The sequence below is a fragment of the Ceraceosorus guamensis genome (genome assembly GCF_003144195.1).
Source record: "Ceraceosorus guamensis strain MCA 4658 unplaced genomic scaffold IE81scaffold_79, whole genome shotgun sequence".
Classification (NCBI taxonomy): domain Eukaryota; kingdom Fungi; phylum Basidiomycota; class Exobasidiomycetes; order Ceraceosorales; family Ceraceosoraceae; genus Ceraceosorus; species Ceraceosorus guamensis.
The window spans coordinates 58,903-70,942 of NW_020290074.1; the positions used below are offsets into that span (position 1 = coordinate 58,903).

General features: G+C 55.6%; 4 protein-coding genes across 4 annotated transcripts; 1 reads left to right on the plus strand and 3 right to left on the minus strand.

Moving 5' to 3' along the window:
• Nucleotides 1-500: 500 nt before the first annotated feature.
• On the minus strand, nucleotides 501-2,187 carry IE81DRAFT_238880 (hypothetical protein). Its single transcript, XM_025511205.1, has 3 exons — nucleotides 1,581-2,187; nucleotides 970-1,450; nucleotides 501-722 (listed from the first exon to the last, which is right to left on the minus strand). Exons 1-3 carry the CDS (start codon nucleotides 2,052-2,054, stop codon nucleotides 706-708), a joined length of 972 nt encoding a protein of 323 aa, XP_025367293.1. The 5' UTR covers nucleotides 2,055-2,187; the 3' UTR covers nucleotides 501-705.
• Nucleotides 2,163-3,983, plus strand: IE81DRAFT_305619 (putative nuclear cap binding protein subunit 2). The gene is made up of 4 exons (XM_025512332.1): nucleotides 2,163-2,593; nucleotides 2,691-2,910; nucleotides 3,007-3,466; nucleotides 3,555-3,983. The coding sequence occupies exons 1-4, from the start codon at nucleotides 2,554-2,556 to the stop codon at nucleotides 3,582-3,584; spliced, it is 750 nt and encodes a 249-aa protein (XP_025367294.1). The 5' UTR covers nucleotides 2,163-2,553; the 3' UTR covers nucleotides 3,585-3,983.
• Nucleotides 3,604-6,531, minus strand: IE81DRAFT_325886 (putative SAC1-recessive suppressor of secretory defect). Its single transcript, XM_025514648.1, has 9 exons — nucleotides 6,183-6,531; nucleotides 6,038-6,085; nucleotides 5,677-5,966; nucleotides 5,202-5,597; nucleotides 4,879-5,129; nucleotides 4,524-4,802; nucleotides 4,261-4,435; nucleotides 4,122-4,191; nucleotides 3,604-4,044 (listed from the first exon to the last, which is right to left on the minus strand). Exons 1-9 carry the CDS (start codon nucleotides 6,331-6,333, stop codon nucleotides 3,758-3,760), a joined length of 1,947 nt encoding a protein of 648 aa, XP_025367295.1. The 5' UTR covers nucleotides 6,334-6,531; the 3' UTR covers nucleotides 3,604-3,757.
• Nucleotides 6,532-10,070: 3,539 nt separating this feature from the next.
• On the minus strand, nucleotides 10,071-11,040 carry IE81DRAFT_239003 (hypothetical protein). Its single transcript, XM_025511206.1, has 4 exons — nucleotides 10,763-11,040; nucleotides 10,643-10,670; nucleotides 10,404-10,547; nucleotides 10,071-10,321 (listed from the first exon to the last, which is right to left on the minus strand). The coding sequence occupies exons 1-4, from the start codon at nucleotides 10,870-10,872 to the stop codon at nucleotides 10,166-10,168; spliced, it is 438 nt and encodes a 145-aa protein (XP_025367296.1). The 5' UTR covers nucleotides 10,873-11,040; the 3' UTR covers nucleotides 10,071-10,165.
• Nucleotides 11,041-12,040: the final 1,000 nt, after the last annotated feature.

Consider the following 12,040-nt stretch of genomic DNA (forward strand, 5'->3'; position numbering starts at 1 on the left):
GAAGAGGAGGGACGATCTGAGTAGAGGTAGATGGCCTAGCAAAATTATCCAGGCCCAAAAAGACGCTGCGTAGTTCTGAGCATTGCGGCTCAAAGTTGTACCTCCCCGTGCTGCACTGTTGCATGCTCACCACAATACATCGCGCACTCATCACAATCATCGCAGCATCTGACGCACCATTTCGTGCATGACCAACAACCTTGATAACGACTTGGCCTGCTGGTCGCAAAGAAGTCGTCGAAGATCTTTGCGCTCACTCCAGCGGACTCGTTAAAGCTCCGCACGTAGAATTTCATGAGTCAAGAAGGACGCTTAGTGCGTGTGTCGGGACGGGTGACTCTGGACAGGAATGAATGCCACTGCCCACTGGGTACTGATTTGGCTGATGCTATGAGACTTGCCACACTCCCAACATCCGAACGCCTTCCAGATCGTGCGTCGCTTTAAGGCGCCTTCGCAAGTCGTCGTCGAGTCGCGCGGACGAGACGGCACTTTCGACTTCTACAAAGTAGACGCTGGGCCAAGCGCTACCTTGTTTCGCTTGCGCAGTCTCGCGACTAGACGCATCATCCCTCTCCTCTTTTTTCCGCCATCCCCGAGTCTCGTCGCCCAGAGGAAAGGCTTTGCGATCCACCTTGCGAATACGAACAGGCGCTTGGTCTGGTCGAGAACTGGCAGTTGCGCACAAAGCGCCAAGAAGGGATGTCAGTTTGGTGGAATGACTGTCGGTGCGTAGGAGCAGCATGGCTCGTGAGCACTCGAGTGGCTGAGGATGGGCACTGCGATAGGCCCTCGCCACTTGTTGATTGGGCGCCACGAGCAAGAACCTCGTTTCGTTGTCTGTGTGCGAAGCCGGTGCGAGCGATATCGCGCATCAGCAAAGTGTCTCTATGCACCCTTGACCACGGCGGGTCATGACTCGTGAAGAAGAGGCCATCTCTCTCGGAAACCGGCAGAAGAGACACTCACCATCCCTGTCTTGGATGTTGCGCTGCAATACAACCAAATCGAGTTCCTCGGCTGCCTGCTCCGTTCCGATAGCCACCACGACCTCGTCTTTATCGCTGTCAATGGGCCTCGCCGCACGACCTCCGTCCTGAACTAACCTTAGGAGTTCGCGTGCGCTCGTGCGGTAATAGGTGCCGGTCCACAAGCATAGGAGGACCATGACTCCAAAGGCGATGAAGAAGTAAGGCGTGGGGTAGGCGATAATTACGATCGAGGCAATAACAGCCTCTCCCCAGAGCCTGCGAGTCTCCTCATCATTCGCAGCAGCGTGCTGTGCAGAGAGAGGTGTCGAAGAAGATGGGCGGCATGCGCTCGTGCTCCCAGTGTTCTCAGAGGAGATGTTTGAGGCTGCGAGACGTGCACCGAGCGCTGTAGACGCGACGCTGACTCGCTCAGCCTTTGGACAATTGCGAGTCAGAAAGTCGGAGCATTGACCTAAAGCCTTGAAAAGCATTAGTGGTGACGGTACATTCGACAGAGTGCGAGGCAGTCAGTGTAAAAGGCCTACCGAGACACTGGCAAAACGCAGAATAGAATAGTAGATGCGATCCCTTATCAGATGGTCTACTCACTTGCTCGTGACTCATCACCTTGGTCACCCTGGACAAGTCCAGCTCTTCCAAAGCATGAAGCGCCTGCATTCCACCTTTCCTCCTTAGCCTATCTTGCGCACGTCGACTGCCCAACAACGCATGCCTCACAGCTCTCGTAGCTTCCGCCACCACGACCGGCGACAGCTCATTCGGCAAGGCCAGCTGCCCATTCGATCCCAGAACGACGTTTGCTTCACCATGCCTTGGACCTATGAGAACACTTTGAGTTTCGAGGACCAATCCATAAGTGCTATTCTCATACGGCATCAGTGCGAGCGGCACGACCGACTGTTGATGCCTGTGTCCATCTTCGGACCAAGCTGAAGCAGCATCCTCCAAAGATTGCCGGATCGTACTGCTCGGTCTTGCGGAATCGCCCTCTTGTATGAAGTGCAGAGCAATGGAATGAGTGTAAGTGCCCGGCGGTCCTAAGTAGTACACTTGAAGAGGCATCGCATCGCGTGGCACTGCGCTCGTGACCGCGTCGCTGTGCAAGCACAAAGACTCTTCGCCTTTCTTGGGGCCCGACACTATTCTTGACCGATCCGGTCGAGTCTTTCAGAAGCCAAGCGTTTTGAATGTTGGCAAGCCCAAAGAGTGAATGTGTTCGATCGACGACGAGCGCTAGGTGATCGGCAGCGTCAAGTAGGCAGGAAGCGTAGGTACCGGCAAGAAGAACATAATCGAGGCTCGCGGTGGAGGCCTGCACGAGTGGTATGTATGCGCCGCAACCCGCACGAGAGGACCATGCATACAGGTGCCCGTCTGTGCACCGCGCTACTTCCGACTACCCACAGCGCACCCCCCTCCAGTCGGACTTGGCTCTTCCCTCGCACTCCTGACATGGGCTCGACCCGCAATCCAGACGCCCTTGACACTCGCACGCGAATCGAGAGCAGAGCATCCCCAGACTCGGTCAAGCGATCAGTTTCGTGGCAGGTTCCTGCACACAATGTCGTCCGTGGTGGACAGTCTAGACGCTCCGTCGTCCTGTGAGTAGTAGCGAACATATTCCTCTTCATCCAAGACAAGTCCGCATCCTGCCACCAATCCCTAGCTGACGAAGCGCATACAATTGAATGCTTCCAGATCGGGACTCTCGCAACACATCGTCTCGAGCAGCTACGTACATGGCCCTGTCCAAGACCGCGACGCTATACGTCGGCAACCTCTCCTTCTACACGACCGAAGAACAGATGCACGAATTGTTTGGTAGGGTTTGCAATGCCTCTTCCGGAGGCGGCATTCGAAGGATCATCATGGGTCTAGATCGGATAAACAAGACACCATGCGGTTTCGCCTTTGTCGAGTGGGTACTTCTCCTGTCACTCTGAGAGACGCGCCGTTTTCACGCTCACCCAGTTGTATTCCTCTCACACGCATGCTCCTCCTCTGCGATGCATAGGTACTACACCCACGCGGAAGCCTTGGCCTGTATGCGGCAGATTTCGGGTACGAAGCTGGACGAGCGAGTGATCCGTTGCGATTTGGATCCCGGATACACGGATGGTCGTCAGTACGGACGCGGACGATCAGGTGGACAAGTGCGCGACGAGTATAGGCAAGAGTACGATGCGGGCAGAGGGGGTTGGGGTCATTTGAGGTTGAAGGAGGAGGAAGATAGGATCGCAAAGGAGGAGGAGAGGAGAAAGGAACACGACGAGGTTTACAAGGAACAAGAGGAACAAGCCGGTGGGAGAGTCATTCCCGCCGGCGCGGAGGAGGTGTACGAGGAGTTGGAAGGTAGACAGAGAGCTGGAAATGACGCGACTGGTTCGGATGCGCCAGGCGAGCACGACACGAAGCGCAAGAGGGCCGACGAACAAAGCGCAGACGGTGACAGTGGCGACGAGTCTTTTGCAAGGGTGAGTGCCTATTCACCGAAATACAACTCGCGCCCCGACTGAAGCTGCGCTGACGAGGCCATCTTTGCGTTCATGACTGTCCTGACAGAAGCGTCGATTGGAATCACCGGACCTCTGAAAACGTTTGCGCTGGCTATGATGTGCAACGCCCACCACTGCCTGCCATTTCGAAATGCATTTCATTCCTTGTCTATGTACAGAGCGCAAATCTCACGAGACATGAATGCAGTCGCGGGTAGGCGCCATCTCATGCTGTGCCGCATTCGCGGACCCGCATGGTCGCTTGTAGACCTACTGCGTATACTCTCCGCCCCTTCTTCCTTTAGCGACCTTGGCTGGTTCAGCGAGGATATCTCTAGCTGTAGACTTTGGGCCCTTCCTGTTCCCCTCGTAGTGCGCAGAGATGGCTGCCCTGCCGTGTCGTCCGGAAGAGTAGCCAGGTCCATCGTAGTACATGGTCTCTTCAGGTCTGTTGAGGGTTGGCCAGGCCACGTACTCCAAGCCTCGCTCGGTGATGAAGTAGAAGGACGTGAACGCTACAATGACTGCGACAGCAGTGATCTTGTTGCGCGTGGCGTCTGTCGCGTGGTGGGGCCTCGGTCCAGGTCAGCTCGTGGAAGGCGGGAGCCGGCGAGAAGCGTTGCATTCGACTCACCATCGTCTGAGCGAGGTGCCAAGAAGGCTGCGACCAAAATCGCGACCGAGAGCAGCCAAATGTACGGCATCTGAGGCGCACCGCATCGCTCGAAATGTTAGCAGCCACACCGATCAAATGCACAATCACATCTACACACCAAGCGTACGAGAATGGCACGCTTGTCTCCCGTGGCGCCTTTTCTCGGCGTCCAAGCTCCAGTGAACAAGTCGTAGGCGTCTTGCCGACTACCATCGAAGAAGTTGTTGCGGACGTATCGAGTCATAGAGTTGACTCCATCCTGCAGCGCGCCTTCCCACGATCGCTTGCCAGTGCTGTACGCCACGCAGACGGGCAAGGTCCAATGCAACGCGCAATCAGTCGCCTATCCTGCACATTGGACCACAGCTCCTTCGCACTCACCGAGTAAAGTCGGTCTTGAGCGCGCCCGTCCCCGAGTAAGCCTTGCTGACCACATCCGCATGATCAGCCCAGACATTTCTAAAGATGTGCCAAAACTCCTTTTGGTCCTCGAACTTTTCTCCCGAGGCCAATACGCCGACTTCGCGCAGTTGCTGGTTCAACACCCATCGACCAAGGGTGCTCTGAACAACGTTGGTGCGGTCCAGGCAATCCATGCAGTTCGTGCGAACCACTGCAGACTGTTTGCGCGTGGTGCGGCCTCCGTCTGATTGGAAGTAGCTGATAGGCGAACGTTGAACGCTGCAGTCAGCGTTTGCGAGCTCGAAGGGATTCGCACCCATCGTGGACCACTCACTCTTCCGCTCGAAGTCCCTTGCCTTGGAGCCGTTCGATCAGCCCAAAGACCTTTTCAAACTTCATACCCTTGCACTCATGGTGGAAGTCATAGTACGTGTAGTGGACTCGAGGGTTGCCTAGCTCTTCGACAGCCTTCTCGTAAGCGTCTTTGACTGGCTTCTCATAACCCTTTTGGTTGACCAGGTTGACCAAATAATTTTCTCCATAGGTTGCCACTTGCTTTTGGAAATGCAAAGCGGTAGCCTCGGCCTATGCAAAGAAGTGCAGTCCCATCGCCTCAGCCCCGTAGCTTACGCAAAGCGGACTCCACAGCCCACTCACTGTCTCGTGCTTGTCCATAATCAAAAGATCAGGCTTGTATCGCAGATTGTTGACCTCTGCCCAAAATACTGGCACCGAGCCTCTGGTCTGCACGTACGAGCTTCGAGTCTCTTTGCCCCCCTTATTGAGGATGATGAATTGCTCGGACTCGTTAAAGTTGGAGACTTCGCCCGTGGCGTCTATGCCTCGAGAGAAATATCTCGTCCCTGCTCGGTGTCTGGAGCGCCTTGCGATCAGACCATAGGTGAGATCATTGCCCTTGATGTTGATCTGCTTCAGCTCCAAGAAGCCAAAGATGATGGGGAGAATGAATTTGGACAGATCCGTCTTGCCCGACGCCGTGGTCTCGATGAATCCCGTGCTGATGTACCGATTCCAGAAGAAGCGCTCGTCCGCCTGTGCGGGCGGATCGGAATGCAAAGTGGTCAGCCGAGGTGATCAGCTTCTCTAAGCGGTTGCTAGCTGATCAACCCACCCTCTGCCAGAGAGCTCCGCGCTGACTCTCTGATCGCTGAAAGGAGCTGGTCAGATCATAAGTGTAGCTAAAGTAGAATGGAGCAGAGTAGAGATGAGTCTTGAGCAATTCCAGCAGCGTGCGCTCTATAGGGTGCTCCATGACGCTGGGCTTCGAGTCCCTGGGTACGGGGCAGATGCGAAAGTCGGTGGCTTGGTAGAGAGCATGACCGCTCAAAGTGCCGACTTGTTTGCGAGCCGTCACCAGCACGAGATATGGAGCTGTGTGCAGCGTGATCTGACCAAGGATACCTGCACGCGAGATGGCGAATCGCGGTCAGTAGCAGCTTTGAAGACTTGCTGCGCTGCTATGCTATGCTCACCGTACACCTTGAGCTCTTTTTCGCGCAGCGTCAGCGTGGGCATCGAATCTGTGCAAAGGCCACGCATTGGCGGAGGTCGCGCCGGATGGCAAAGAGAAGGAGGCTCTCAGCCAATCGTCCAGTCTGTCGCCACCAGCAAACGTACCAAGCAAAGTGATGCTGCCCTCTTCATCCCTCTCGATCTTGAGCACCTGCTTCTTTTCCCCTGCATCCTTCGCAGTGATGGGATCGAAGAGGTAGCTTTCTGGGGCGATGTATAGGGTGTAGCCCTCCCAGGCTGGAACTTCAGCGGCCATCGCGTGCTAGCTAGCTTGTGAAGGACTCCAATGAGCGGTGAGGCAAGCTTGCTTGTTGATCTTGACAATCGTATGGTAGAAGAGGGAAGCGAGCGCGTTTGCGATTCACTAACAGTCGACCGAATGCTTGGCTCGAAGAGCTGCGCCTGATGTCGGAGAAGGGATCAGCACGTTTGCGGGGAAGATGCTTGAGCCGCCAAAGTCGCGCGTCGATACGGTCCACACGCGCACATCATTCACAGCATGCAGCACGCATGAATGCCGGCTCGCACGGCCGCTTGCTTGCTCGATCGTCCCTTTCGCCCTCCTAGGCGGCGCAGCAGCTGATGTGCAGGCGCACCGATCACGGGCTGCACGCTAATCACGAATGTGCTGAAAGCTCCAGCTCGCTCGCGGCTGCATGTTTCGCGAAGGTTTGCATCACGACCAGGGCTGTGTACATTCGTGATTATATATATTGATAGCTGCCCCTAAGCCGTGGGCCACGATTCTTGAACAGCTGGCGTGACGCATATCTGAATGCTAGTCGTTGAATTGATTTTTGATTGAGTTGTTGTCTGTCATATCACCACTCGCGCGTAAGGCGGGGTGCTTTGGAGTGCTTCACGTGATTTGTGGCGTGCGTCCACATGCAAGCATGCAAGCCATTTCATTCTGATTCAAGATTTGAATTCAAGATTCACAATTAGAATTAGCCTAGCCCCGCCTGAAGATGTGTTGTTTAGTGGTCAGCGATTTGTGGTTTTGATCGGCTCCCGCAACGATTGACATCCACAATTGACCCCCCATCGTAACCATCTGTACTTTGAAGAGCGAACACGCAAGGAATGAGCTGGCGGCATAGACATTCGTGACTCAACATTGGGAATCGTGGATCGCCTAGCAAGAACCAAAAATTTGCTTTGGCTAGCTCTAAAAGAAGGCCCTCGCACAAGTCGTCACGATGCAGTTTGCTCGAGTCGCAAAGGCGGACGTCTGTCACGAGAATCTGTGTCATTCTCTGCTAGCATCTGAGTGCGCACACATGCAGTGATTCAAATACTTGCATAGCGAGTCGCTTCGTGTGACGGTGAGCAGATCAACCTTTGCGTCTCTGCCGCGATGGTCGCTGATTTGTCTTTGGTCACTGTTCTGCCATCTGCTGCGTCCAGCGCAGAATGGAGGTTTGCTGTGGGCACTCCAAGAGGCGCTACGACTCCAAGGCGACACTATTTGGCCTCGAAGCGACCCCAGCAGTGCCTCAGAGACGCCCGTGGATTCTTCGCCAGACTCCGTTGATGAACTCGTGTGGCACACCGTTTTTGTCGCCTACGGCGGTCAACCCGCTTGCGGACGCCCGTGTCATCTGTAAGGTGGCGTCCAGAGAGCAAGCAAGTGCAACGCAGTCAGCTCGGCGCCTGTATCTAGCGCGATCACACCGCCGAGATCTCCTCTCACCACGCTTGATAACGATGGCAAGTTCTCAGGACGTGCACCCCATCTCTGCTGTCCGTGCGTCCGGACGAACGTAGCTAGATCGGTGTCGTACTCGTGGAGCGTACGGCCTTGATGATTGACCCAACGGATCCTTGGCGGTGCGCTGGTCAGCTGCAGGAGCGTATTGGCGTGGTCGGGGTCCAGGTCCATCAGCACACTTCGGCCCTGAGCGACTTCGTAGAGGCTGCATCTCCTCAAGCTGACTCACGAATTGCTCAACCGTGTTCTGCGGCAGAAGCACGGAGGTGACCTTAGGCGCTGCAGCAACTGTGCTGCACATGCACATGACGACCACCGAGGCCAAGCAGAAGGAGAGCTTCATGTCGAGTGTATTTATCAGGAGAACAGCACTATAGTGCGACGTTCGCAGGCGATGCAAACTAACAACTTGGAGGAAGGACTAGTTCGCGCCGAGGGGCTGGAGCGTGCAAGTGTTGCTGATGGGGCTCAAGACCGTTCCGATACAAGAGCTTTTATAAGCTCTGCAAGAGGGTCTGACCTCGCAATGCGTCTCGCCATGCACCCATCCAAAAAAATTGCCTGGCTCTCACATCCGACCGTCCTTGGTGGCAAGGAGCCACTCGAACGAGGGGACTGTCAGGTCTTGTGATAGGGGTGGCAATGACCTCACACGACAGCACGCTGACTTCGCGACTAAAGACTTCACGATACGACACGCGGCAACAAAGAACTTCATACTACGACATGCGACGTCACACTGCACTCGACAGACCGGCTGGGGCCGAGATCACGAGAGCGCTCGGGTGGCGTCTAAGCCTCTCCCGGTCAAAAGCCGTCGGACTCATCTTGCACCCTACCATCGCGTCCGTCCAAGTAGCTGTCGTCGGATGACGGGATTGGTCAAGCAACCCCACACCAAAATCTGCGGCGCAGCGCTTTCAGAAGCTCTGGACTCTGTGGCGTTAGAATCGCCCGGCGAAATACACTCCGGCTTCACAACGTTCTCGGGTCCAAGTAAGTGCCGTCGTGTTGGCGCCCTCTAGGTGCACAGAGCTTTGTCTCGGCAGATCTTTGTGTCGAACACACGTCGCGACAGTGGTGGGTTGCTGAGCTACATAGCCTACAGGCGCAGACTTCGAAGCGAAGCGAATACTTTTGCCAATCTTTGGAGCTCAAGGGAGGCGTCGAAGTGGCGTGACCGCCTTCCACATTCCATTCTTCCACTCAGCTACTTGATTGGAAGAGTTTTTGCCCGCAGCCCTGAGCGGTGCCAACGTTGCGTGCGTATTCTGCGAACGTTCGGCAGAAGAAGGGGGCGCAAGGAGTGGCTGCGCGAAGAGCAAGTCATTCAGGTTCGACAGCAGCGCGTCGAGCGAGTACTCACAACCTCTCGCCACACCTCTTCCGTACCAGCCACGATCTTGTTCTCTCCGTGCAGTCTAACAAAGTGGCCCGGGTCTGTATGATAGGTGTGCACGTTCTGAGCATTCTTGTTCCACCAGTGGATCGCTTTTGGCGAGCCGAAAAGCTGTTGTGCAGGACGCGATGGGGCGTGAGTGAAAGCTATAGCACTCAAGAAGAATGGCTCGGATGGATCCTCACCATCGGGACATGAGGAGTGCTAGGCCGAGGCGTTTCGGTTCGAAGTCCGCTCAATTCTCGACTTGCGAAATGCTTCCTTGGGATCCGGTACGACTCACCGTGCTGGCGCAGGAGGCGGAGCAAGGGACAAGTCTGGTGCTTCGCTGCCAGACGGACGAGCGGCGATCGAGAGATTAAGCGCAAAGAACAACGCCGCCGTTGCCACTGCGGAGCGCATGATCAAGCTATTTGACAAGGCGAATCAATGTGTAGTCAATGCTGAAAAGTCTGCGTCAAATCGTCGCACCTGTGCTTCCAGCTGCGGTCTTGCACCACATTTGGCTGGAGTGACGTGCTACCTCGAAGGCGGTGGCACGGCACGGCTATTTGTAGGCTCGGCTTGAACTTTTTGGCAAGCGCTTGGCCAAGATGCTCATGCCGTCGCTTTCTCGACTCAAATCACAATGGTGCGTGCCACGCGCAAGCCGTGTGGCAAGTGATGGACATGATCTCGCCAAGATTCCCACCAAACAACACGAGACTACTCGTTTGCCACCTCTTGAACGCATCCGCAACCGCATTGGCACCCGAAAGTTGTGAGACTCAAACAAAGCACGCAACGTAAGTACCGCACCGGAAGCATACGCCCAAAATTGCCGTACGCGGCTGTCATTGCTGTGTTTTGTGCGGTGTCGCCAACATCATTGCAGACTCGCACTCATGCACACCAACACTTGTGTCGTCTTTCTTCATGGGTCCAAACCCGCGACTCTTCGTGGAAAAACAAGGCGCCTACGCGATTGCAAGCCTCGAATCAGGTGCGTGGGCCTCGCGAAGACTGTCCACGCTCACGACTCTGACCGGCGAATGAAGGCGGCGCCGATCTCCACGATCCATCCTGGTATCTCAGTCGATTTCCTCCCGCAGTCACGCCTTCGGCAATGAGCTGATTGTCACGAGCGTGTTGCATCTGTGCGGGGCCAAGGGTGATGCTGACGCTCCTAAACGCTCTTCCCTTGGCTTGCCAAGCAGTCGAAGCACACTTTACTCACAATTTCGTTCCAGAGCCTTTCAGTGACCGGTGTGAGACCCTCTCTGCCATGCATCATTTGGAAATGTCCCCACGTCGCATGATAGATGTGATGCGTTTGGCCTGAACTGTCTTTCCAGAAGATGCGTCCAGGGCCACCAGACAGCTGAGGCACGTCGGTATGTAGCCGAAATACTGGCTTCAGCTTCTTCCTTCCTGGCTGCTGCTCGGAAATCCTGCAACGACACTGCCTGGACTTACGAAATCGTTGCGAGCATGCTCACTAGCGCTTTGAGAAGCAAGCTCAAAGGTCAGCTACCGCTCGTGATTCCCGGGGTGGGGGCCAGCATGGTGTCACCCGAAAGCAGGAATGCAACGCACGAGACTGCGGCCTGTGCCACTTCGTCCGCAATTCCGCCATATGGAGCAGCAAGGCTGGTTCCGGCCAGCAACGCAAAAGCAACAGTAGTGGAAAGGTGGGAGAATCTCATGCTGATATGCACTCAAAACTTCGAGCTCTGTCTGGAGGCACGTCGGCTCGATGTATCCCCAGTCGTAAGCTAGGACCTCAAGAAGCGTGCAAAATCTTGAGATCACCAGGCAAGGTCTTTAAACGAAGTCGAGAGCGACCATTGCAAGATCTAGCCTGGTACACAGCCTCCCACCAACAGCACCGTCGCCACTGCATGGCCACCCTGACTGACCACCAATGAGCGGTCGGGGACCCTATCAGTTAGGCTGCTGAGCGATTGATCTCTGCGACGTTCGTGTCGCGCCCCGTGGCGCAAAGGTCTGTCGTGTGCGCCGTCTCGTGTTCGCCAAAGTTGCATGCGTGGTTCGCATTCGCACCGAGTGCCGACTGACCGAGTCGGTAAGGTTCGCATTTTTGCTGCTGGACAGGTGTTGCGCCAGCCATTTATTCAATTGCAACCAGGGAGAGAGTCGATCGTGAGTCACGAGTGGTGTTTCTGGCGGCGTGCGCGCCACGGTGAAACCTTCCGACGAGCCCGCCCGACGCCCATCACTCGCCCGTCACAAGTGGGATCAAGTGCGAAGTGGAGGAGGCAGCAAAGCAGCACTCCACACTTGCCTGTATGGCTGTGCGACATCACCCGTCTCGAAGTGCAATGGCGATAAACTTGGAGTTAGGCACGAGTCACGAGTCGACCATCAAGGCAGAGATCGAGCTGCAGGCTTATTCATCATCCCGCGCTCTACCCGCGGCAAGACGGTACAGTGACACGCGAGTCCGCGCGCCTAGCTCCGCACTCTCCCATTTGTTTCGTTATGCACGGGTCTGAGGCGCGAAGGCCCATCCAGCAAGGGTGTCTCGACGCGCAGACCTCGCTGAAGACTGATCTGAACACAACAACAATCGTGAATTAAATTTAGTAGTCAGTAGTAGTAGTAGTTGTTGTAGTACCAGTCGGACTTTCTGATGACCTCGCTTAGCGGCCCTCCCGGCGGGGGGCCTTTCTCGCGAAGTCAATGAGCCGCTGCATACTTCCCATTAATTCGTTATCAGTACCGCGCGTCGTCAAAGAAGCCGTGACGGCCCGTGATTGCTGAGCAAGTCTCGAGCGGCGAGTGAGTGCACAAAGTAGCTCGAGGAGATGACAAGCACGGGAGGCCCAGGCCGTCGGGCAGAGCTGCGTCTTG

Bases quoted from the DNA above. Each gene is read 5' to 3' on its own strand.
- IE81DRAFT_239003 (XM_025511206.1), bottom strand. From the start codon at position 10,872: ATGAGATTCTCCCACCTTTCCACTACTGTTGCTTTTGCGTTGCTGGCC. The intron at 10,671-10,762 runs GTGCGTTGCATT...TGCTTCTCAAAG, and splicing joins GTGGCACAGGCCGCAGTCTC to CGCTAGTGAGCATGCTCGCA. The intron at 10,322-10,403 runs GTGAGTAAAGTG...GGCCCCGCACAG, and splicing joins AAAGGCTCTGGAACGAAATT to ATGCAACACGCTCGTGACAA.
- IE81DRAFT_305619 (XM_025512332.1), top strand. From the start codon at position 2,554: ATGTCGTCCGTGGTGGACAGTCTAGACGCTCCGTCGTCCT. The intron at 2,594-2,690 runs GTGAGTAGTAGC...GAATGCTTCCAG, and splicing joins TCTAGACGCTCCGTCGTCCT to ATCGGGACTCTCGCAACACA. The intron at 2,911-3,006 runs GTGGGTACTTCT...TGCGATGCATAG, and splicing joins TGCGGTTTCGCCTTTGTCGA to GTACTACACCCACGCGGAAG.
- IE81DRAFT_325886 (XM_025514648.1), bottom strand. From the start codon at position 6,333: ATGGCCGCTGAAGTTCCAGCCTGGGAGGGCTACACCCTATACATCGCC. The intron at 4,803-4,878 runs GTGAGTGGTCCA...TTCGCCTATCAG, and splicing joins AAGGGACTTCGAGCGGAAGA to CTACTTCCAATCAGACGGAG. The intron at 4,192-4,260 runs GTGTGTAGATGT...GGTGCGCCTCAG, and splicing joins GTGCCATTCTCGTACGCTTG to ATGCCGTACATTTGGCTGCT.
- IE81DRAFT_238880 (XM_025511205.1), bottom strand. From the start codon at position 2,054: ATGCCTCTTCAAGTGTACTACTTAGGACCGCCGGGCACTTACACTCAT. The intron at 1,451-1,580 runs GTGAGTAGACCA...ATGCTTTTCAAG, and splicing joins AGGTGATGAGTCACGAGCAA to GCTTTAGGTCAATGCTCCGA.